General features: G+C 48.5%; 1 protein-coding gene across 3 annotated transcripts in view; it reads right to left on the reverse strand.

Moving 5' to 3' along the window:
- Positions 1-737: 737 nt before the first annotated feature.
- ACLY (ATP citrate lyase) overlaps positions 738-26,227 on the reverse strand; it is a 44,354-nt gene continuing 18,864 nt past the window's right edge. For all 3 annotated transcript variants that reach the window (XM_005220715.5, XM_005220713.5, NM_001037457.1), the window contains 15 exon segments: positions 23,016-23,157; positions 22,567-22,735; positions 20,790-20,894; positions 19,725-19,921; positions 15,223-15,304; positions 14,654-14,764; positions 9,544-9,671; positions 8,881-8,974; positions 6,427-6,581; positions 4,981-5,131; positions 4,639-4,782; positions 2,981-3,094; positions 2,550-2,632; positions 2,215-2,291; positions 738-1,717 (listed from right to left, as the gene is read on the reverse strand). In XM_005220715.5, the coding sequence (XP_005220772.1) occupies positions 1,623-1,717; positions 2,215-2,291; positions 2,550-2,632; positions 2,981-3,094; positions 4,639-4,782; positions 4,981-5,131; positions 6,427-6,581; positions 8,881-8,974; positions 9,544-9,671; positions 14,654-14,764; positions 15,223-15,304; positions 19,725-19,921; positions 20,790-20,894; positions 22,567-22,735; positions 23,016-23,157 (1,847 nt within the window). In that variant the 3' untranslated portion in view covers positions 738-1,622.

Genomic DNA, 26,227 nt, shown 5'->3' on the forward strand with positions numbered 1-26,227 from the left:
TGGACAGATCAGAGAGTTATTTAAAGGATAAATCAACAGGACTTGCCAACCAGAGAAGTGAAGGAAAGGATGCCTTCCAGGTGTTTAGCTTGAGTATCTAAGTAAACCTTTGGTTTCCATTCACTGAGAAATGGGAGGCACAATTTCATGGGAGAAGATACTGGGGTTTATTTTAAAGATAGTGTCTTTTTAAAATCTGTTTATCTGTCTGCACCTGGTGGCATGCTGGATCTTAGTTCCTGGACCAGGGATGGAACCCAGGGCTGCCGGCAATGAGATTGGGAATTCCCTTGATTCTTTTTTAAGAGATGTGTGAACTTTTTTTTTTTTAAGATTTTATTTATTTTTGATTGCGAGCTATCTTTGTTGCTGCACTTGGGCCTTCCCTAGTTGCAGCGGGGGCTATTCTTCTTTGCCATGCATGGGCTTCTCATTGTAGTGGCTTCTCTTGTTGCGGAACACAGGCTCCAGGCACTCAGGCTCAGAAGTTGTGGCTCATAGGCTCTAGAGTGTGGATTCAGTAGGTATAGTGCATGGGCTTTAGTTGCTCCTCAGCATGTGGAATCTTCCCAGACCAGGGATTGAACCTGTGTCTCCTGCACTGGCAGGCGGATACCCATCTACTGTACCATCAGCAAAGTCCATGGATGAACATTTTAAAACTGCATGTAGTAAAACTTAGTAAGTACATTTCAAAGGAATGCAGATGAAAATATATGGATGACATGAGATGGCAGTCAGTGTTACTATATAGTTTATTTAAACCAAACTATGATAATACAGAGGAAAGACTGAGGTGGCAGCTGCCTGGAATCTTTATGGATTACAGATGCAAACTGGTTGGAGAAGAGTCAATAACAGACAAAAGTCAGGTGCATAAATACAGAGAACATAAGACACAAGACATTTCACAGCTTTTTGCTTTGCGCTTCCACTTTAAACATATGTATGTTACAAGTTTACATTTTAAATTACCACTTCCCATACTCTGTAACAATGGCTAAGGATGCAATGGTCCCATTCCCCCTGACACAGGCAGACACTGGTATGCAACAGGGAACATTTTGGGGAGATACCAAACTCCTAACACACAACATACAAAAAGATCCTAAAAAAAAAATCAGATTAATACAATGCTTTTCAAGTTATATGAGGAAGAAAAGGGAAAAAATAAGATATTAAGGGTAGGGGTCCTTTAAATGGAAAGTATCTTGAGGTCTTAAAAGTGTCATTCCCTTCCTTCAAGGGAAAACTTTTTGTTTTTTTTTTTAAGCTAATGGAAAAAATAAAAGAAAGCAACATTGTAACACCCTCCAATGAGGAAGAACACTATCCTGACAGTGCTTAGATGCTTCCATATAATAAATATAGCAGGTAGCAGAGCAAATGTCACAAGTATTGGCTGGGTTCTTATTTCTATGCTTATAAAAAAAAATATTAAGCTTCTTTGTGTAGACTGAACAGTGTTAGCCTGTGGGTGTTGGTCTTCAATGTCTGTACACTGGGGGCTGTTTATACTCGAGGCCCATCCTTTAAGCAAGCTCCAGTGCCAGATGTCTGTGGCTATTTCCCAGGGGAAGAGTTCTCGTCATCACTTTATTGTAATAGGGTTCCTGGCTCTGTTACATGCTCATGTGTTCCGGAAGAACATATGAAATATCATCCCATGGGTGACGGTAGAGCCCCTGCTTCAGCCTCTTCTGATCAAGATAGTGTCCTAAAATAGAGCAAACACATCTTTTTGTTAAGAGCTGGTGAGGGTTGAATTTTGGTGAGGGAGAGAAGGTAAGGAAGGGAAATCTTACTAATACACACAAAAAATGAGGAAGTACATCTAGATCCATGCCACAGGTAGATGTTTGAGTTGGTAAAAGGACCTGTTGGATTTCATTCTATTTTCCTAGGCTAACAATCAAACTCATTTCCAAGAAAAAAGGAACAAAGACAAAGCGGAAGTTAAACAAAGGAAGAATTAGCAACAATGATCAAGACAGTGTGACATCTCGCTGATAGAAACTGGCCTGGGGAATTCCCTGGTGGTCCAGTGGTTAGGACCCAGATTTGACCCAGCTTGAGGAACTAAGATCTTGCAAGCTGTGCAGGACAGCCAAAAAAAGAAAAAGAAACTGGCCACATAGGCAAGGGGTATACCTGAACCATGGGGTAAAACAAACAAAAAACCGAAACCAAACAGAACTCTTACTACCAACTTACCAATGAAGCCCATGCTCCTTCCCAGCACAAAGATGCCGTTGAGGGCTCCAATGTCAATATATTCATCAGCTTCCTCCCTGAAACACACAATTCACTTGTAGTTTTCAAATGGCTCACATGACTGCCCTCCTCCCCACAGACACTATAATTTCTGCCCAGGAATGAGACGCTAGCTCTCTTTGGACTCTAATTAGTAAAGGGAGGGTGTTCTGGGTGGTAGGCATAGAGGTATTTCTTAATGCTCTCTAATGAACGTGCATTGCTCTTGGGAGTTGGGAGGAATCACCAAGAAAAATCAATAAAGGTTAAGAGGAAGAAAATAGCTGCAAGCTCACCGAGTGAAGGACCCGCAGTGTCTAAGCATGTCTACAAATGCAACTCCGATTAAACCGTCCACATTCAGGATAAGGTTTGGTTTCTGGGAAGGCAAAAAAAAAAATTCAACGCATTTGTCATTATTACTAATTTTTGTTCTGCATGATGTTCCACTATTACTACTAAAACTACTACTATGAATTCCTGACTGCTATTTAAAAACCTCCCACCAACACTTGCCAGTTTACAGGAGAGACTGCCTTGATTTCTAAGGTCTAGCAGAGGACTCTCATTGACACTATGTGTCAACTTAGTTAAGCAACAGAAACAAAAATCTTTCAGAAAACCCGGTTCGATTTTAGCTGCACAATCAGACTGTGACTTGGCAGTCATTTTCTCCAAGAAATTCACCCAAAACCCTGATTTGGGAATTAGAAACATTTTCTTTTACCTTGGAAGTGGTAATCTTCTCTACTTCCAGTGCGTAGTCGAGCAGTGGGGTGGCAGGGAAGTGTTGTCTGACATAATCTTTGAGAATCTGCACGCGCATGTCTGGGTTGTTGATCTAGGAAGTGATCCAAAGTTAGAGGAACCACTCTGACACAGCTGTTAAAAGACATGTTCCTGGGACTTCCCTGGTTGTCCAGTGGTTAAGACACCGTACTTCCACTGCAAGGGGCATGGGTTTGAGCCCTGGTGGAAGAACTAAGACCTCACATGACACAGGCCAAAAAAAAAAGACGTGTTCTTGCTTGTGTCACAGGTAGACATAGCTGTACGTGTCATATGCACTGCTGTGAGGTTTAAGGTTTCTGATGTCCTCTCATATTTGAGCCTCAAAACCACCTGAGATGTGGAGATGTTGGATAAATTAGCCATGGATCCTACAGGGTCAAGCAGCAGGGCACAGGACTTCCCTGGCGGTCCAGCAGTTAGAACTCTGCACTTTCACTGCCGGGGGCCCAGGTTCAATCCCCAGTTGAGGAACTAAAATCTCAGGCCGAGCAGCACAGCCAAAACCAAATCAAACAACAAACAAACAAACAAAAACCCAAAAGCAGCACACACCTTCCAACGGGAAGTCTGAGGTTCTAGCCACCAGCCACACTGCTCATCGGCAACCTAGTCAAGATGTAACCAAGTTCTACAAAGTTCTTAGTTTTTAACTAAGTAAGCACATGTTGGCAGTGGGGCAGCAAAGCACCCCTGAAATTCCAAGAAACCTTCTGGACCTGCAATGAGTGTAGATGAACTCTCGGTTCAGAGGCCCATACTAGGCGGTCCCATCAGCAGGGGAGTGAGACGGACTGGGTGCCAAGTCCCAATACCACAGTGACCTCCTCCCTTGGCCAAGACACCCAAGGCCAGGATGGTCTCCAGGAAGGAAGGCACCCAAAGACTGAGCATGGCAGCACAGGTGCGACGCTGGCTAGGCAAGGTGCCCTGTGCTGTGCGAGCACCGTCTGCCTGGGAGCTGGGGGTGGCTGGCCTAAGTTCTGTAGGCCCAGATGGAATGTCCCTCAGCAGAAACCACTGTCTCTGGCTCAGTCTTTGCCATCCAGCCACCTCTGGACTTACTCTGCCCTGGCCCAGTGTGGGGATGCCGGGATGAATGCAGGATCCTCTTGTATTAATCCGAGTCATACCCCCCACTTAGGCCAGCAGAGTGACTAACTCCCTGAGGTTTCTGGAGTGGTAGAGCCATGGACCCTGAACTGTCCCTGTGGGGCCGCAAGCAGCTGCCACTTCTTCTCTTGTTCCCTTTGATTTCTAAACATAACTCGGCCCCAGGAGCCACTGAGATTTGGGGAGTTGTTACGCCAGTCCACAGCATTATCTAGTGACCGATATGTCCCCTTAACCCTGACCTTAGTCCTTTCTCCTGTAAGAGTCACCTGGGAAGCTAAAGATACCAAGGTCCCAGTTCATCACATTTTCACACCACAACTGAACATGATAGAAACTGTTTATGGGCAATCCGTTTTATAATGGGAAAAAGAGCTGCTCAGTGTTGGCATCTGTCAGCAAAGCTTTGCCTGCTGGGTGCCGAGAGCCCAGCTGTGCCCCACACCCCGTTGACCCAGTGCCTGAAGGAGAAAGACGACTCACCGACTTCACTCGGTGACCAATGCCCATGATAAGCTTTCCTTCCTTCTTCATCTTGTTCACAAACTCCATGGGGATGATGCCACTGTCAAAGGCCTTGCTGAACATCTTGGCTGCTGCATCCAGGGCACCCCCAAACCGGTCGCCCTGTGGGAGGAGCCAGCCCATGTCACCCCAAGCTGCCAGTCTCCTTCGGCTTCTCCGGCTGATCCAGGGTTCCCCTCAACAGCCCCCGGCATGGGGTCTCACACTCCATGGCTCCCTCTAGGACTGCAATGCAGCCAAGTGGCATGATGCCAAAGGTGGGTGTCCCCGCTGTTCACCTCCTATGATGACAATACTCACAATGGTAAGCAGTCCCGAGGTGAGGCTGGAGACGAGGTCCTTGCCGGCTCGAGCGCAGATGATGGTGTTATGAGCCCCAGAGACGGCAGGCCCGTGATCAGCCGTCACCATCAGGCACATCTCAATGAACTGGCAGGAGTATTTGGGCAACCTGGAGGAGGGCGAGGACAGGGGAGGGGACATGAGAGCTGGAACAAAGGTGAGGGGCTGAACAGGAGATACACTGACGAGGCCATGGTCCTCCTGTTTCCCATCTCCTTGAACAAGTCACTCAAACTCTAGAAGGGCAACAAGCCCCCAATCCAGGTCTAACACTATCTTACAACTCCAAGGCAGAACTCTTTGATCCCTGAGTGGCTCTGGATGTTGCTGATATCAAATACTGCTTTTAAAATTGAGCTTAGCAAGTAGGGCTTGAAACCTCCTCTTTGGGCAGTTTTTTCAGCTGAGCTGCTGCGACAGGATGTGACCTGTGTTTGCAGTTACTACTCTCCACGTGCCAGCCAGAGAGGAGGTGAGGGCCCTGGTCCCTTTCACAGTGCACAGTGATCAACCTCCTACTGATGATTAAGAACAAAGTCTGGGGAGTTCCCTGGTGGTTCAGGGGTTAGGACTCCACACTTTCACTGCTTGGGCAGGTTCCATCCCAGACTGGGAAATTAAGATCCCGCAAAGTGTGCAGCACGCACACACACACACACAACCACGAAAACCCACAAAATAAACAAAATACCCCCAAAGTCTGGAGCTCTGGGGACGCAAGAGCACATACAGTGAGACCTGTCAGGTATTACAAGCCTTGAACTTCTCCCAGGAGGGGCTCAAGGCAGGACCCAGACCCATCTCTCGGAGGTAAGACCAGGACACACACCAAGATTTCCACCTGGCTTTCTGCCCAGGACCACTCCAAGGCAGGGCTCTGTGACTACATATTCATCAGCCTCCTTGCCCAGCTGTCAGTCCCAGGGGAGGGCTGAGCTTGGGAGTTGCAGAGAAAACCGACTTTTCCCCCTATGCAAGCTGATAAGACACAAATTCAGAGGACACACTATCAGGTACTTTCTGCCTGTTGAGCAACTCCACCAGGCCTGCACTCTTTAAGCCACTCGATGCATCCAGGCCTTCTTTGCTAACCCTGACCTTTCTCTCAACAGGCCTGCATTCAACTCTGGCCCGTTTCTTTAAGAGCTCCCAAGGGAAAGATCCTTGATCCAAGATCCTTGATGACGTCACTGCTTTCTACTTCTCTTGGTTCAGGCTGGCCTTTCCATCCTTGGAAGACTTAGGAACCTGAATCTCTTTCCTCTGACCTTTCCACTGATCTGTGGCCAGAAAGCTTGGCCCTGGACATGTTCCCCAAAGCTGCCCACTCCCACTCCCTTGGCAGGGGAGGAAAATGAATGCTGAATCACAAGGCCTTACCCTCTTCTGCCCTCCATGCCTCACCTTTTCTGGAACCAGAGGAGGCCGAGGACCCCGCCAATGCCCATCTCCTCCTTGAAGACCTCAGTGATGGGCATGCCCGCGTAGATGAGCTCCTGTCCTCGCTCGTCACAGATGCTGGTCATGAACGAGGCAGGTTTGCGGATCAAGCCCAATTCCTGAGCAGAGATGGGGGCAGAGACAAGCAGGGCTGTGGTGACCAGAGGTTCTCCCAGAACATCCTCACTATCTGTGCCCAGAACCAGTGTTCTAGGTCTTAAATACTGGTGGCCAAGCAACAGCTCTCAAAGTCCTCCCAAGAAGGAATTGCAAAGCCCTTTGATTAGATCACTTGGGACAAGAAAATAGGAGCAATCATTCCATGGCACCTGCTCAGCCTGGCCTGTTTCTTGTCTTTACTGAATGTGGACTCAGGCAGGGCACTTAGCTGTTGGCATCCAGGGGTTCCTTTTTACAACAGAGTAACCAGCTCCAGGTCACCTGGCTAAGAAACGGAAGAACGACTCCAAAGGGACAAATTTTAAATACTCTACACATAGCTGCCAGTAACAAGGCACATGGCTGGGGAAGTGGGAGAATCCCCTCAACACATCCTTTTCCAAGGGGAGAGCACTGAGGTCCTGAATCTTCCGCTTTCAGAGTCGGGGTACAAGGTGGGCAGCGTCAGCTAACTCTGCCCATGCCTGTTTCTTTAGTTATCCCTTCCGAACTTAAGAAATGCCTCTAATTATATTTTAATTGCAGAAGCAACAGGAATGCACTCTCTTTTGTCACTCCCTGGTGGCTCAGACGGTAAAGCATCTGTCTACAATGCGGGAGACCTGGGTTCGATCCCTGGGTCAGGAAGTATTCCCTGGAGAAGGAAATGGCAACCCACTCCAGTACTCTTGTCTAGGAAATCCCATGGATGGAGGAGCCTGGTGCAGGCTACTGTCCATGGGGTCGCAAAGAGTTGGACTTCACTTACTTACTTACACTAGAACAGATGAAGTCATGTTGCCTTTGACCTCCACCCCACCCCCCCTGGTTTTCTGATTTCGTGTCTGTTAGTTTAGTGAACATTTTTCTGGACCTTTCTTTCTCTGATCTTATGTACACACACAGACACATGGAGAACAGACATCATTTTGCATGCCTACCTTTTTCATACTCATAATAGAAACACTGTTCTACAGCGCACTATTTACTCAATGAATCTGAGTGCTATACATGTCAGCATATATCTAGATCTAGTTCATTCCTTTTAACTGCCGTAGAATATCCCCTCATGACAGCCCCACATGTTGGCCATTCCTCCACCGATGACCATCAGCTCAAAAAATATCCTTGAACATATTTGTACATGCAAGCATTTTCTTCAAGGAGCTTTCCAGACAGGGAATTGCTGGGTCGTACGGTATGAGCGCTGTTACACTGAACTGACACTATCCACGTGCCTTTCAGAGAGGTCATGCCAATGCCACTCCCACCACCGACGAATCAACGTACCAGCCTCATCGTGTGTGCCCAGTCGCTTCAGTCATGCCCAACTCTTTGCGACCCTATGCACGGTAGCCCGCCAGGTTCCTCTGTCCATGGGATTCTCCAGGCAAGAATGTTGGAGTGGGTTGCCATGCCCTCCTCCAGGGGATCTTCCTGCCTCAGGGGTTGACCCCACGTCACCTGTGGCTCCTGCACTGTTGGTGGATTCTTTACCACTGAGCCACCAGGGAAGTCCCTCCAGCCTCCTCACACCCATACGAACAATATATCAGAGAATTTTTTTTTTTTTGGTCTGTAGGAGATAACTCAGAGAAGGCAATGGCATCCCACTCCAGTACTCTTGCCTGGAAAATCCCATGGGCGGAGGACCCTGGTAGGCTGCAGTCCATGGGGTTGCTAAGAGTCGGGCACGACGGAGCGACTTCACTTTCACTTTCATGCATTGGAGAAGGAAATGGCAACCCACTCCAGTGTTCTTGCCTGGAGGATCCCAGGAACGGGGGAGCCTGGTGGGCTGCCGTCTATGGGGTCGCACAGAGTCGGACATGACTGAAGCGACTTAGCAGCAGGAGATAACTGGTATCGAAGTTTCTACTTTGGTTTCTTTTATAAGGAGTGAAGCTGAGCAATTCTTCATGTTGAAAGAACATCTGCTACCCATTGTTCTAATGGGTTATTGGCCTTTTAAAAACAGATTCCTAAGAGATCTTGTAGATAAGAGAATTTGCTCTATATCTATGTCCCTGCCTTAGACAAGTAGCCTGAAATCTCTTAGCAGGTGCAGACGGCTCTAGAGGACATTGTCTGTCTCCAGCCCCTGTTTCCAGGTCAAGCCACATCACTGTGGGAGGTACACGCTGCCCTTGCCCCCTCCTGGGCCCTGCATCTGTTTCTCTGGCTGGTCAGAAGGGGCCACCTCACAAGCTCCAGCATACCTCAGCCACACACATGGTTAGGGACACGCGGAGCACCTACCCGGGCCCAAGAGTAGTCCATGGGTACTGTGGGGGGCGGAACCTCCTGAGCAGGCACAATGACTCCTCTGGCCACGAGATCCTCGTACACGGACCTGGGAGGCAGGGAAACAGAGAAGAGACATCCATGTGGATTTCATTCTTCTGGGCTCTTCTCGGGCATCTCTTGAATGCTCTTCCATCTAACCCCAGAGATTCCCCAGCCCCGTATCCCCCCTTGTCAGCAGCTTACCCTCACTAGGTGGATTCCCAAGAACTAAATGAAAACAGGTTCTAGCCAAGACCCGCCCCACTGCCTCTGAACGGGACCTTAGAGAAGGCTGAGTCTGGAGGCCAAGGAGGGCCAGAGAGGAGGAATGGGAAGAGACAACAGCTCATGTAATGGATGAATGTTCCTACGCTTGCTCATTCATGGCCCACCAAGTAGGTAGGCTCAGAAACTGAATGTTTTAAGCCCAGTCTGAACAGCCTGTAAATGCTGCTTTTAGAAACAAGTTAGAAAAAAGGAAAGCCCAAAAGGAAAGATTCTGGACTATCTGAAGAGCTGCCTTAGACGCCTGAGAGAGACCAGGCATATCGGACACCTGTATTTCGGCGAGGCAGCTGCCCTGGCGAAGGACTGGGAAAGGGGCAGGTTGGTGCCACCCTCCCCAGGTCCACTTACTGGATGATTTCTCCAAGCTCATCGAAGCTCCGGGGCACAAACACTCCAGCCTCCTTCAAGGCCTGGTTCTTGGCAACTGCGGTTTCAGAAGCCTGGTTGGCACAAGCTCCAGCGTGGCCGAACTGGACCTGAAATGCAAAGGAGAACGGCTTTAGCAGCCCGGTCAATCCCCTAAGAGAGAGAAGGCCCCTGAGGATGTTGGCACTGATTACTGGCCAGACCCCATTCAATGCTCTGTGTCAGCGGTCCCCCACCTTTCTGGCACCAGGGACCAGTTTCGTGGAAGACAATTTTCCCACAGACCAGGGGGTGGGGGTAGGGGATGACAGTCTCGGGATGACTCAAGTGCGTCACATTCACTGTGCGTTTTATCTCTCTTATTGTTGCATCAGCTCCACCTCAGCTCATCAGGCATCAGACCCTGGAGACTGGGGACCCTTGCTCTACGTGAATCACTTCAGGCCCCCAGAAGGCTCACGGAGCATGTGCGCTGGCTGACTCTCAAGCACAGGTGAGAATCTGAGGCACCAAGAGGTTCAAGGGCTTACTCAAGGTCACACAGCTGGGGCGCTGGAGCCAGGATAAGAGCCTGGTGCCCAACTCCACAAACACCTTCCTCTGGCTTCCCGTGGGGCCCTTACTGGGTAGGGTGGAGATGAGGAGACACAGAATAGCAGTCAGTTTGGGGCAACTGTGAGAGGTTACAAACTGCCAAGCTTAGCTAAGCGGAGCTCATAAGTGTGATCTGACTATCCTGCACATACTTTGTATGAAGTATGTACCCTTATTAAACAAAACAGAACCCCAGAAGATTTCCTGTAAAAATCCAAATTTCCACTTTTTAAAAAAAAAAAAGCCACATTTTGCACCATTTGGCCTATACTCCCAGATAGCAATGATCACAGGGAGCTAATTAGCTATTGCGCCCTTCCACCTGAGCATGAACTAAGATTAAACTATAAACCCAATGGAATATGGGGTAGGGGGCTGGTTATGGGGAGAGAGAAGGAAGAAAAAACCAATCAGAAGAGCTATGTGGTACCTGTATCTTTGATTAAGCAACAAGGAAAAGAGATTAACTTAATGAAATGTGGTACAAAACTCTTAGCAGGGCAGGTGTGATAATCTTCCCTGTTTAAATAACACTTCATATGCATGCACGTGCTTAGTCTCTCAGTCGTGTCTCACTCGGACTCTTGCGACCCCACAGACTGTAGCCTGCCAGGCTCCTGTCCCTGGGATTCTCCAGGAGAGAATACCAGCATGGGTTGCCATTTCCTTCGCCAGGGGATCTTCCCAACCCAGGGATCGAACCCAGGGCTCCTACATTGCAGCCAGACTCTTTAAACATCGAGTTACAAGGGAAGCCCAAAATAACACTGCCTCCAGGCACTTTTCTAAAAGCTTCACAAATGTCATCATTCAGTACCTACAACTGTTTCCTCTCAACAAGGAAATGGAAGCACAGAGCGACAGAGTAACTTGCCAAGGTCACACAGGTGGTATGTGGCAGCATTTAAACCAGACAACGGATGTGGCCTCTCACTGTGGCGCTCACTCCAACATATAACAAAAAGGGGCTGAAATGGGGCTTTGGTTTTTTTTTTAATTTTATCATTATTTTATTTATTTTTGGCTGTGCTGCACAGCATGTGGGTCTTAGTTCCCTGACCAGGAAAACCCATAGCCCCTGCATTGGAAGTACAAAGTCTTAACCACTGGGACTACCAGGGAAGTCCCAGAGCTGAAGTGTTAAAAGGTAAACCAGAACCGCTCTCTGGTTAGCAAGGCTTGGAGAAAGCAAGCTCCCAGGGCCTTCTGTACAGAACTTAATCTGCGTGGGTAGATGGGGTGCGAAGAAGAGACCGTGCATTCACATAAACTCAACGAACACTGAACTTAAAGAAGTTAAGCAAGTTTAACTCAGATTTCTCAGAGCTAAAGCTTTTAAAAGGGAGATAATGAAATCTGAGTATGTTTAGAATTTATAGAAGCTTCCTTTTCATTGGTTTTTGTTTTGTTTTGAGGACCATCGCTACAGGACTCTGATGGCTCAGCAGTTAAGAATCCACCTGCAATGCAGGAGACCTGGGTTCAATCCCTGGATCGGGAAGATCCCCTGGAGGAGGGCATGGCAACCCACTCCAGTCTTCTTGCCTGGAGAATCCCATGGACAGAGGAGCTTGGTGGGCTGCAGTCCATGGGGTCACATAGAGTCGGACACGACTGAGCGAATAAGCAGCAGCAGCTATAGGACCAGCGTTTGGGGACACTGCCACCTTACCACTGTCCTCTTACCTCTACTCCCAATTCTTCTTCTTCTTCTTTCTTAATATACCTGTTATGTTTTACTTTATTTTTGGCTGCCCTGGGTCTTGTGTTGCTTTGTGCAGGCTTTCTCTAGCTGTGACAAGTGGGAGCTACTCTCTAGTTGAGATGCACAGGCTTCTCATTGCCATGGCTTCTCTTCTGAGGAGCACGGGCTCTAGAGCACAGGCTCAGCAGCTGTGGCTTAGCTGCTCTGCAACATGAGGAATCTTTCCTGATTATGGATCGAACTCGTGTCCGCTGCACTGGCAGGCAGATTCCTATCCACTGTACCACCAGGGAAGTCCTATCTCCCTGTTCTCAGTCCATTTTCCCAAGGCACTGAACTGAGGATATTGTGTACCTATCTCACCTCCTCTATGGGGCAGAGAGCTCTGCAAGGTCATGAGACTTGTTCAAGGAATCAATAAACACTTATTAGCTGGACCATCACAGTACTACTCTATGTTCGTGTATTCTTGAAACTACATAAAGTTTTTTTAAAAAAATGAATAAAAAGCAAAAATAAAACACTTTGAGGGCTTCCCAGGCGGCTCAGGGGTAAAGAATCCACCTGTCATTGCAGGAGACATGGGTTCCATCCCTGATCCAAGAAGATCCCACATGCCCTGGAGCAACTATGCCACAACTATTGAGCCTATGTTCTAGAGCCCAGGAAACACAACTGCTGAGCCCACGCGCTGCAGCTACTCAAGCCCTCACACCCTAGAGGCTGTGCTCCTCAACAAGAGAAGTCACCGCAATGAGAAGCCCACACGCTGCCACTAGAGAAAAAGCCCATTCAGTAATGAAGACCCAGGACAGCCAAAAATCATTTTTAACCCCCTCCCCCTAAAAAAGCAAAATACTTCAAGGACCTGCCCTGCCCAGAGGGTGATGATGAGCACCTGGCCCGAAACAAATGAGCAGGGTCCTCACCCTCTTGGAGGGGTCCTCAGCATGCTGGGGGCTGCCGTAAAGCAGAGCTGGTTAAGAGAAAGCCTGGAGGGGTGGGAGGAACTGTTTTCAGCTGTTGTAGTGGAATGGAGAGCAGCCATGAAGAAACAGACTAAGGAATGGCTTCATGGAACAGGTGTGTTGAAGACTGGAAACCAGTATTTGCTAAGACCTGTATGTGCCACACCTTTACAATTACCCTCTTATCTAAGCCACACAGCAATCCCGAATCATCTCCCGACCTGCTCTTTTTCATGGCTGCATCAGGCAGCATGTGGGATCTTAGTTCCCTGACCAGGTATCGAACCTATTGCCCCCTGCGGTGGAAGTATGGAGTCTTAGCCACTGGGCCGGCAAGGAAGTCCCTCAGAATCATCTCCTTTCTACAGCTCAGGAAAATGAATTACAGAAAGACGAAACAACTTGCCCCAGTCATACAGATCCACCAGGAGCTAACTCTAAGGCCTGTGGAAGTGGAGCTCCGCCCTGGAGGACGGGCAGGATCCATGACCCGCTCCCTTGCCTTTCATTTATTTGGAAAAAAGATACACACACATACAGTTCACAGTTACACAAAGTGGATCCTATGGTAAGCATCTGCCACATCTTGCCCCTTCTTAGATCCCACATGAACCCTTTCTACACTGACATCTCAAGATCCACCTTGTTCTTCTCCGGCTCAGTTTTCTATTACATGGTCATGCCATGAGGACGCAACACAGTCCCCTCCCAACCAGTGTTCAGGGTGTTTCCATGTCTTGCCATCACCACATAGCAGCAAGTATCCTCCAAGTACACATACTTCTAAACATTTCTGCACACATATCCACCAAGTAAATTAGCAGAAATTGAGCTGGTAGTTTACAGGAGAGGTACATTTTACAACCGGACAAATCGTGCTATTTGGAGGTGACAGGAATCTGAAGGAGAAAGGCAATCAACCTAAGGGGAAAGGATAGTGTGACAGGCTTACTGGAAGGAAGAACTGAGGGTGGCCGCACCTCGCAGCGTGTGGGATCTTAGTTCCCTATCTAAGGACGGAACCTGTGTCTCCTGCAGTGGTAGCGTGGATTCTGAGCCACTGGACCACCAGGGAAGTCCCAGGGCTGAGGGTTTAAGTGTAGGAATTATCACTGCTGCAGGAAGCCTTAATGGCCAAATTTTATTTTATATACACACAGCAGAGGTCAAGGTCTGACACTCAGCTACTGACGAACTGATGGGTGACAAGCGGTTGTTTCCTTGGTTTCTTCGTTAGCGGGTGGGCCTTCTTTAAGACCGAGGATTCTCTAAGCTGGACTCCAGGGGCTGAGGTCTGGCCAGTCCCACCCAGCAGGAGTGGGAGAGCTCAGAGGGTCTCTATCTAACATGCACTACAGGCTGGACTTCTCCTCCCCGGCACTTTCGTATGTATCAGGTCATCTTAACACCCCCAGAGGCTTTCCTCTACAACCCCTGCCCACACAGGACTTCCCACCAGCCCCTCGCCAGCTCTGAGCCTAGGTTATGTCCTCTCCCTCCCCCGCCCCCATCTCGCTCAGCGAAACTCCTCATCCCTTAAGGAGCAGTTCATCTTTAGACGCCATCTCAACTCATCCAGGCAGTATGTTACTCGTACTCTGAAGAGGGACTCAAACCCTTGCTCTGGCCTCAATCTGGGGATGAATTTGTCTCTTGCAATTGGACTTTAGCTTCTAGAGAGGAGGGGGCCAGCTGGCCCTTGTGGTAACCAAGCAGGTAAGAATGCTTATTGACGGAACCAGCCACTTGCTAAGAGGCCCACGTGGTTTCCCAGGGATGCCCTCCCCCGGACCCCCCGCCCAGCAGGGGCCAGTCCCGGCCCTACCTCGGAGGAGAACATGGCCGCACAGGTCCCGATGCACCAGCAGACCACGGGCTTGGTGATGCGGCCCTCCGTGACGCCCCGGCAGATCTTATACTCCTCTGTGCCCCCTATCTGCCAGGCGACAAGAAAAAGCCCCTGAGTCAGTGGAACCCATTCTGAGCTGCTCCCAGAACAGCAGTGCAGCAGGAAAATCTGTCCTGAATCAGGCAGGAGCCCGGAGTTCCAACTCGAAGATGAGGGAACAGGGGCTTTGGTCAAATAACAGCCTGGAAGATGGAGATGAGAGATGCAACAAAGTATTTTCAAACGATGATGGGTATCCTTGGAGAGTTCCTAGAATTCCCCCTTCCTGATCTAAGGGTATGAGATAATTTAGGGCCAGATCTGATCAGGGGCACGTGTCAGAGAGGTTCTTTGACTCCAGCTATCCACTCCACCCACCAGGGACAGACTGGGGCCAGCCAGGGACTGGCACTTTCAGTTATACATAAACAAAATGCGTGACTTTCTTAAAACCCCAAATCCCATGACTTTTATAAAGAAAAAAAATAAAAACAAAACAAACTTACCTCTCCAAGAACCACAATCATTTTGACTCCTGCAGTGTCCTGATAACGTAACACGTGATCCATAAACGTTGAGCCGGGGTACCTGGTGAGAGCAGGAGGTGCAGTGAGGTGAGGTGTGAGTACAGGTGTGGGAAACACACATGTACTGAGAACACTGTGGAGTTTTTTGTGGGTGTGGATGCTCAGTGAGGGTCTGGAGATGCCTCAGGAATAATGGGGGGGGGGAGGTACTAAATGGAACACAAGGGAAGGGAAGGAAGAGGAATTAATAAGCGCAGAGAAGTTCCCACGGCAGTAAGAGACACCTGGAGGGTGCACATGGCGGGTGATTTTAAAATATGTCCACAGGGACTTCCCTGGCAGTCTAGTGGTTAAGACTCTGTGCTTCCACTTCAGGGAACACAGATTTGATCCCTGGTTGAGGAACTAAGATGGGCTTGATAAAGGACAGAAATGGTATGGACCTAACAGAAGCAGAAGATATTAAGAAGAGGTGGCAAGAATACACAGAAGAACTGTACAAAAAAGATCTTCACAACCAAGATAATCACGATGGTGTGATCACTCACCTAGAGCCAGACATCCTGGAATGTGAAATCAAGTGGGCCTTAGGAAGCATCACTACAAACAAAGCTAGTGGAGGTCATAGAATTCCAGTTGAGCTATTCCAAATCCTGAAAGATGAGGCTGTGAAAGTGCTGCACTCAATATGTCAGCAAATTTGGAAAACTCAGCAGTGGCCACAGGACTGGAAAAGGTCAGTTTTCATTCCAATCCCAAAGAAAGACAATGCCAAAGAATGCTCAAACTACTGCACAATTGCACTCATCTCACACGCTAGTAAAGTAATGCTCAAAACTCTCCAAGCCAGGCTTCAGCAATACGTGAACCGTGAACTTCCAGATGTTCAAGCTGGTTTCAGAAAAGGCAGAGGAACCAGATATCAAATTGCCAACATCTGCTGGATCATCGAAAAAGCAAGAGAGTTCCAGAAAAACATCTATTTCTGCTTTATTGACTATGCCAAAGCCTTTGACTGTGTGGATCACAATAAACTATGGAAAATTCTTCAAGAGATGGGAATACCAGACCACCTGACCTGCCTCTTGAGAAACCTATATGCAGGTCAGGAAGCAACAGTTAGAACTGGACATGGAACAACAGACTGGTTCCAAATAGGAAACGGAGTACGTCAAGGCTGTATATTGTCGCCCTGCTTATTTAACTTATATGCAGAGTACATCATGAGAAACGCTGGGCTGGAAGCAGCACAAGCTGGAATCAAGATTGCTGAGAGAAATATCAATAACCTCAGATATGCAGATGACACCACCCTTATGGCAGAAAGTGAAGAACTAAAAAGCCTCTTGATGAAAGTGAAAGAAGAGAGTGGAAAAGTTGGCTTGAAGCTCAACATTCAGAAAATGCATCTGGTCCCATCACTTTATGGGAAATAGATGGGGAAACAGTGGAAACAGTGTCAGACTTTATTTTGGGGGGCTCCAAAATCACTGCAGATGGTGATTGCAGCCATGAAATTAAAAGACTGAAACTTCAGTACTTTGGCCACCTCATGCGAAGAGTTGACTCACTGGAAAAGACTCTGATGCTGGGAGGGATGGGGGGCAGGAGGAGAAGGGGACGACAGAGGATGAGATGGCTGGATGGCATCACCGACTCGATGGACATGAGTTTGAGTGAACTCGATGGACATGAGGAGTTGGTGATGGACAGGGAGGCCTGGCGTGCTGCAATTCATGGGGTTGCAAAGATTTGGATACGACTGAGCGACTGAACTGAACTGAACTGAGGAACTAAGATTCCACATGCTGCTTAGCATGACCAAAATAAACAAATAAATAAAATATGTCCATAAGTTCCTTTAAAAAGGTGGAAATTCATGCTTCTCTTCCTGAATTTGGGTCATCCAACACTCTCCCCTGACTAGCTCATTTTGGGGGAAGGCAGCCAAGAGTAGTGGCTGGGGGAAGGACTCTCAGCCATCAGGGCAGAAGCCCACCTGCCAGCCTCCTGCAGCCTGCCCATATCTGACCACCTCTCAACAGAGACCTCCCCTGCACCTGCCAGAACCTCCCAACCAAGCCCTGGCTCCTAAAGCACAGGAACCATGAGGATACACGTTTATCACTGCAGTCACTTTGTTTTGGGGTAATTTTTAAGAAACACAGCAATAGATAATGAATACTGTGTGCCAAGCTGCATCCCAGGCCATTGCTAGAAGGTCTATGTATAGGCCGAAATATTTTAATTTTCTACTGTCACCTGAGTTTGCAGAAGGACTTAAGGCCAAGTAGGCTTCAGATCTCCAAGGTCCTTTTGATATACTCAGGAGCATTAAATCCCAAGAGGACAATATAACTGGCAGCACCGCCCAGACTTGTCTGACTTGGAGCCTTCTGTCAGGGAGCACCAGGGAACTAGGGGTCCTAAGACCACCTCCCCAGAGACCTCAGCAAAAGTCCCTTCTCACTCGGGCGCTCCATTCAGAATGATCTGGGAGAGCCAGGAGGGTTGACGAGGTGACTCAGTCTTAACAGCTTTTGGTTTCTAGGCCAAACAATAGCAGCAGTAATAACAGTAAACAGTAATAGCAAACATTTATCATGGTAACAAGTACCAGGCATTGCTCTAAGACGTTACTCAATTGATGACCTACTGATCATTGTTCCTACTGACAAAAAATATTAAGAACATGATTTGCGACGTAGTAAGAAATAAATATATATATATATATGTGTGTGTGTGTGTCTCTTGCTTCCAGTTCCTGGCACAGAGCTCTGAAAACCCTCACTATCTGAGTGACAAGGGTACTAAGAGCATCTTTTGTTTTCATATTTGGTCTTTGGCACTGGTTCCTGACCCAGCACGCATAAGACCTTTGTCATTTTCTGAGTCACGGGGGTGGACAGCAGTGTTTTGTCTTCATGAGGCAACTCTCGGCAGGCTGGTACAATGTGCTCAAAGGAGAAGGCACAGAGGCTCCACACACTCTCCCTGCCATGACCCATTGCCCTCTTCCACCTCGTTGCTCATTAGTTACATACTTTTGTAATAACCTGGGAAGCCTGTGAGTAAATTTTTCCTGAGTTCAGCAAGCCTTTCTAGCAAATTATTAAACCTGAGGAGGGAGTCATAGGACCACCCTTCCCCCTCCCCACTGACTTATAGCCGGTGTTCAGAAGTACCAGAGGCTGGGGTTTGCAGAGTCCTAGGGGACCAAGCCCCAAACCTATGGGATCTGATGCTATGATGCTATTTCCAGACAGACAATGTCAGAATTTAACTGAACTGTAAGACTCTGAGTGGGGGTATCTGCAGAGAATCAGAAAACTGCTCAGCGCTAGAAAATTACCCTCATATTTGTGGCCAGAAGTATTAATGAATAAAAGAATAGTTTTCTCTTTCCCTTTTTTTTTAATTTGGCTGCCCTGCATAGCTTGTGGGATTTTAGTTCCCAGACCAGGGATTGAACTGGGCCCTTGGCAGTGACAGCTTGGAATCCTAACCACTGGACCGCCAGGGAAGTCCCCTCCCTTTCACTCTTATTAACTACAATTAACACCGAGTATTTACTAAGCATCAAGCCCTGTACTAGTCTCATTTAATCCTCCAAACCCTGGAGAAGGAAATGGCAACCCACTTCAGTATTCTTGCCTGGAGAATCCCCATGGACAGAGGAGCCTGGCAGGCTACAGTCCACGGGGTCACAAGAGTCGGACACGACTTAGAGACTAAACCACCACCACCACCAATCCTCCAAAAAACCCCCGTGGGGGATATTACTCTACTCATTTGCTCTATAAGGTTGATGGAGGTCTAGGGAGGGTTGGTAACCTCCCCAGGATTGCAGCAGCCACCCCCTCCCCGAACCCTGCTACCCCAAACACAGAAACTAGGATTTGAACCCCTTGGGCCCGATTTCAGAATAGGCCCTGCTAAGCACTGCCCTCTGCTGCCTTCCTCTGGCTACAAATCAGACAACAGAATTACACCCAAAGCCCAAAAGCCTTTTGAAACACCTTTTTAGAGTGTTTGGGATGGTCACGTACACACATCTATGTCTAAAATGGATAACCAACAAGTACCTACTGTATAGCACATAGAACTCTGCTCAGTGTTATATGGCAGCCTGGATGGGAGAGGAGTCTGGGGGGAGAATGGATACATGAATACGTATGCCTGAGTTCCTTCGATGTTCACCTGAAACTATCACAACACTGTTAACTGGCTATGAAAGTGGAAGTGTTAGTTGCTCAGTCATGTCCAACTCTTTGTGACCCCATGGACTGTAGCCTGCCAGGTTCTTCCGTCTATGGAATTCTCCAGGTGAGAATACTGAAGTGGATATCCATTCTCTTTTCCAGGTGAGCTTCCCAAATCAGAGATCGAACCTGGGTCTCTGGCATTGCAGGCAGATTCTTTACCATTTGAGCCACCATTGGCTATATCCCAACACAAAATAAAAAGTTAAAAAAGATCACCTGTCCCCACCAATGGCCACGCCCTCGTAGACGCCATCTGTGGTTCGAGAGATGATATTGTTGAGCTCGTTGGACATGCCACCCGAACGCGAGACATAGGCCACACTGCCTGGGCGGTACAGCTTAGAGGCCAGGATGTTGTCCAGCATCCCGCCGGTGTTCCCGATCTTAAAGCACCCGGGCTTGATGCCACCAACCTACCGGGGTGGAAACTTCGGTCAGGGAGGAGGACAGGCTGAGTGACCACAGAGCTCTGCTGAGTCACAGAACCCAGATCACCCGCCCAGCCCACCCTGGCCAGCACCTGCACGTGTGGTTTCCTGCTGAGGAAGATTCTTCTCCCCGTCAAGAGACATGGCACAGAAAAAAGGAGCCATGTGGTGGCTTATAACTGCAGATATAGATGTGCACACTCAGGGTTAAGTAACCTCTTTTGCTCCAAAAGGACAATGTCATCCAGTAAAGGTGTCTGATGCAAGCAGGTACTCTGCTCAAGATCACCCTCCACCTCCAAGACGAAAGGTCCCTGGCTTAGCTCAAAAATCTTAGCTTCAACCAAATTTTTAGTGTAACAGCTAAGTAAAAACAAATAGCAACAAAAAACATTCACAGGGCCATTTTTTGTTACACGAAGAAGCTTTGTGTCAAGAATAAGGCCCCTAGGTAGATTTCTCTTTGGTTCACAGTTGCAGGAATGAATAATCAAAGACCATGCTAGGGTTGTATGAGGATGGACAAACAAAAAAACAAAAAAAGCTTGTTATTCCCTTGAAACTATAAAGGGGATATTATCTGGGGAGACAGCCCTTTAAAAAATTAACTGGAAATGGACAGGGAATTCCCTGGTTGTTAGGACACAGGGCTTCCACTGCTGGGGCCGGGGAGCGATCGCTTGTTGGGGAAGTAGGCTCTCGCAGGCTGCAGGAGCAGTCAGAACAAGCAAGCAAAAACTGGCAATGGACAGACTGACTTTCAGCAGGTACTCTCAATCTTTTCAAAGTAGACAGGAGACAGAAGAGTCAACGATGAGCTTTCTGAGAGCCTGGAAGCAGAAGGGACACTCACGGTGGCAGGTCCAATGATGGTCACTCCCTTCTGGTCTGCCTTCTTGATCAGCTTCCTCGTGAGCGCCTCAGGGATGCCTTCGGCTATGATGGCGATGGTCCGGATCTAGAGCACAGGGGACAGTTATCGTTTCACCACGTGAGACAACGAGGCGGCAACCTTTCCTGAACCCACTTCCCAGACCTCTCCCAGGAGTAAACATGACAATATGCACCTCCTTCTTCCCACCAGCCTCTGGTCACCCTCCCGCAAAAGAGAGACGCCTGAAACTGCTCTCCATTGGTCACCATCACAGTGAGTCCGTAACCAAGCAGAAGCAAAGGTTCCAGAAACCTTGCTGTAGTCAAAGCTGTTATATCCTCGCCCATCCAAAAACTGACATGACTCAGCCCCATCTGTCCAGGTGCCTGATTATAAACCGGCTATAGGAATAAGCCACATGATAGAAACAAGCTGTTTCCACACCTGGACCAGAGAGTAGGCTAAGGGAAAAGCCAGAGCAGGTGGAATGGAGTGAGAAAGATCCCACACAAACCTTTTCTATAAAGGGTAAGACAGTGTTTGAGGGTTTGTTGGTCATACGGTCTCTGGGGGTAACTAGTACATTTTGCCTTCGAAGCATAAAAGCTGCCATGGACAATGTATAAATGAATGAACTTGTCTGTATTTCAATAAAACTTTATTTACAACAACAGGCAGGGGGCTGGGTTTGGCCCTTGGGCTGTAGTTCACTAATCTGTACTCCAGACTAGAAAAGCTGCTCATTTTTAACAGGAATGTTTTGTGGGTTTTTTTCGCTTCACCTAGATGTCAAAACAAGTTTATGTTTTCTAGTCATAAACTGAAATAAGTCAGTTCTGTATCAGACAATAATTTTGAACAGAAAAATGACTATCTTAATCTGTAAGAGCTCTTACAAATCAGTAACAAAAAAGATAAACACCTCAATAGAGAAAAAAGAAGGGAGGCCACATCACAGAATGCAAATGGCCAACACATATTTTCAAAAGCTCATTTTAGTTAATAATCAAAAATATGCAAATTAAATAGCATGCCTATCATCTGTCATGTATATATGTTCTTTAAATCCAAGCATTCAGTGTTGGCCAGGGAGGCCTGGCATGCTATAGTCCACGGAGTCACAAAGAGTCGGACACGACTTAGCAACTGAACAACATCAACAGTGTTGGCAAGCAGGATGGATCAAAGGCTTTCAAAGCTGCACATTCTGGTGCAGCAGTGTGACTTCTAGACATTTACGTGGGGAAGCAATGAAGGATATATGCTCATCACAAGACTTGAAAAAGCAAAAATGGTAAATATTGATGTGGAAAGCATCACTGACAGAGATGGATTATAAAACAGATATGTTATTCCATTTGTTCAAATCCAGAAAAAGGTATGGATAAGGATGTACACAGAGTCAGCAACCGTGTTTCTGGGAAATTAATCTTGAAATATTTTTCCTCTTCTTACTTCTCGGCATTTTTTTCGACAACAAATGTGTAACAATCTTACAATAAAAATAATGCTTTTGATCCTGTTTTCAAAACCAGTCTCAGCACAGAGAGCAACTGGTAGGTACGGATGATCCTGGACTCTGCCAGCCCAGGTGAGCAGCCCGCCTACCCTCAGTGACCACGTTGCCTCCTGAAGATCAAGTCTCCCACCACTTTCACCTAAATCACTGGCCAGTCCTGAGTCCCAAGGCCTTTGTCCCCAGTGGACACCATTCAGGACTCGCCCGGCCTCCCACCCCCAGGGCGCAGTGAGCTACCTGAGCGTAATTCATGGTCTCCATGGTGCTGTCGTAGGCTGAGCGCAGGGAGGCAAAGTTGATTAGCACGTCTACCTCTGGGTGCTTCTTCATGGCATCAGCCATGTTCTTAAAGACGGGGATCAGGATCTCCTTGTGACCCCAGTAAAACTTCTGTTTGTGGTCCCCACTGTGAGAAAGGCAGAGGAGGGCTGAGGACATGGTCAACCTGCAGGGGCTCAGGAGGGCCTTCACCCAGAGGATAAAAAGGCAGGGTCACTGTCTTCAAAGAGTTTAGTTTATGGGAAAGAGATCCCCCAGAAACATCAACCGCCCCCATCTGAGATGGGCAGACACCTCCCCAGCAAGGGGGGATAAGCCAAGGCCCCCCAGCTGTGTTGCTGTCAGAGGAAATGCGATGAGGACCTCCACTTGGTGGCTGCATCCAGCCTCCCCGCGGAGTGACTCACGTGAACGGGTAGACCATGGCAGCCACTGAGGGCTCGTCGCGGGAGCAGACGTAGTCGAAGTCCAGCATGCCCTGCACAGCCCGGGTCTGCATGCCCCACACGATGGCCTTGGTGTGGCGGCTGAAGAGGGTGGCGCTCTTTCCTGGTGGGCAGAGACACTGCGAGTGCACCCAGTACACACACCCCTAGGGGCTACCTGCCAGACCCCTCCTCGCCCCAGGTCCAGGGAGAGTGACTCATCAGAACTGCAAAGGAAGGCAAGAGGATGGAACTCGGACAAACTGGGGGACGATGCACCTGGATTTGTTCTGCAAAGAGGTAGCAGAGAGTGAGAAAAGAGCAGAGAGGTCCTGCCTGGCTGGCCAAGAGCTCAACGGTGAATAGACAGCAGAATTCCTACAGGAAAGGTGTATGTATGCAAATGAGGGCTTGATCAATTTTTTTTTTTTTGGCTGTGCTAGGTCTTCATTGCTGAGTGCAGGCTTTCCCTAGTTGTGAGAGCTACTCTTGGTTGTGGTGCATGGGCTTCTCATTGTGATAGTTTCCCTTGTCGTGGCGCACAGGCTCTAGGGCACAGGTTCAGCAGTTGCCATGCTTGGGCTTAGCTGCCTCGTGGCATGTAGAATCTTAGTTCTTGGCCCAGGGATCCCCTGCACTGGCAGGCAGATTCTTAACCACTGGACCATCAGGGAAGTCCTGATCAATTATTTTTAAAGTCATCTGAAAAAAAAAAGTTAAGTTCTCCCAATCACAGTGACTGAAAGACATGTTTTTTTCTAACTTTGGTGTGGGGGCAAGGGAGGTGGGGGTGGCGGGAGGCGTGGCCATGCTGCTCAGCATGAAGGATCTTAGTTCCTTGTCCAGGTATTGAATCTGTGCTCCCTGTAGTGGAAGCATGGAGTCTTAACCACAGAACCACCAGAGAAGTCCTGCAGACTTTTTATTTTTTAATTGAAGCATAGCTGATTTACAATGTTGTATTAATTTCTGCTGTATAGCAAAGTGACACAAATATATATACACACACACACACACACACACAAGTACATATATATCTCACAGGACACAGAATATAGTTCCCTGTGCTATACGCCAGGACCTTGTTGTTCACTATAAGACTTCAAACAGATCCCCAACAATCCTTACCACCTGTGACCTTGGACATAAGACAGCTCATGTCAGGATTTAAACCTCTTGATTCTAGGTCAGTGTAGGTGCAAGAAAGAGGTTTGTTGTAGGCTTATCTCATCGACCTTCCACCTGACCTTCTCCCCACAGCCTCCTCCCAGGTGGCTCTTTCCTGCTCCTGGAGGGGTCACCAGAGGGTAGGAAAGGGCAGAGGGGATTGGGAGCTGGCAGTCACCTAGAGCAGGCGCGTCAACTGACCCCCCCCCCACCCCCCGCTCTCAGCTGGAGGAAAGTAGCCCTCAGGGGAGGTTCTCAGCTGTCCCTCCAGAAACATAATGCAGAAAACTCAGGGGCATTTAGTATTAATTAACCTGCGGTACTATCACTGGCTTGGCTAACCAAGTTCAAGGTCTGATTATTTTAAGATGAAGCTTCCCTAGTGGTTCAGTGGTTAAGAATCTGCCTTGCAATGCAGGGAACACAGGTTTGATCCCTGGTCAGAGAACTAAGATCTCACATGCAGAGGAGCAATAAGCCCGAACGCCACACCAGAGCCCACGCACCACAACAAAAGATATCGCCTGTCACAAGGAAGATCCCAGGTGCCACAACTGGGACCTGATACAGCTGAATAATTTTTTCTTTTTTAATGAAATTTAGAGATCACTTTCCCCAGGCATGGAGGATTCACATCCCATGCAGGCTATCCTCTTCCATCACAGCCGTAAGCTTCTCATGACAGAAGGCTCCTAATGGTGCCAACACCCAGGATTTACGGTGCCCTGGATCCATCTGGGTTCAGTGAGACATGAGATCACAGAACAAGTGAGGCCACTTCGTCCAGTTCCCTCACTTTCCAATTCCTGCAAACTGAAGCCCAGAGATGCCAAATGACGGAAACTGTAGGTCATCTAGCATCAAAGTCAGGGTTACACAAACACGACCTTGAGATGCAGCTCAACTGTGCAAGTGAGGAGGGACATAAGCCAGCACTGCCCCACCCAGCTCCCCATTCCCGGGGATCCCAGGACAAGGTCTGGAATCTGTACCAACCCACACGCACTCCTAGCTTGAAAAGGGCAGAACTGGAGCGCTCAGCACACAGAGAAGACAAGCTGAAGGTGGCGACCCTCAGCCTGCTAGAAGCACAGAGGCCCCAGAGAGAACCTGTGCTTTGGGGCTAAGCCCCCACGAGGCTCCCCCACTGGCTCTGCTGTCCTGGGCCAATCTGCCCCCACTTCCTGCCCTCCTTTCCCACATAGCTCAGGACTGACAGCAAGACCAAAGCCATTTCTCCCTCCACCCCCACCCCCATCCCGGCCAAGAGCCCTCATTGAGAGTCTGTTCCGGGCTCAGCCTCAGGTCTGGTTTTCTACGTAAACAACGAATGTTGCCAGAGGCTGGGAGGAAGGGCTACTTGACCTCGCCTAGTTACCCCTTTCCTCCTCTTAGCAAGGAGTCACAGGTCATCCTTAAGAGACTACCATGCCCCGGATTTTGCACAGCTGTGAGTATCAAAAAGTTAAATGGAAGACCTGACACTTCGAACTGATGCATCTATCCACCTCAGTGAACCTAGTCACGTGTGCACGCGAGCGTGAGCACACACAGATCCTATCCCTGCTAAACAGTGACCTTACACACACACAAAGCCCAGTCCAGATTAACTGTGCACCCTTCCGGGTCTCTCTCTCTCCTCCATCCTGTCTTCCTCCCAAATCCCAGAGAAATCTGAACCTGTCCCAGGTGCTGGGAGCTCTGGGATGCAGTCGGCAGTGGTGAGACTGAGGTGGGAAAAGAAAATGAAGCCGTCACGGGATGCAGAGAATCAGGTGGTCAGCGGCTCCCCTCCTGGCCCGCTGGCTCCGCCAAGCCCCCTTCAGTTTCCATGGCTTCCTCCTGAGGCCGTGGGCCTGGCTCCTGCCCCTCCTGCACTGTCCACTCCCCACCACGTATGAGCTGGTGACAACCCCCATGGCAAGGAAAGCAGGGGCGTGAAATAAAGCAGGGGTGGGAAGGGAGGGGGCAAAGACCAGGACTTGGGGCAGGCTACACCGAGGCAGGGACAGAGAAGATACCAGACA

This window comes from Bos taurus, chromosome 19 (genome assembly GCF_002263795.3).
Source record: "Bos taurus isolate L1 Dominette 01449 registration number 42190680 breed Hereford chromosome 19, ARS-UCD2.0, whole genome shotgun sequence".
NCBI classification, from domain to species: domain Eukaryota; kingdom Metazoa; phylum Chordata; class Mammalia; order Artiodactyla; family Bovidae; genus Bos; species Bos taurus.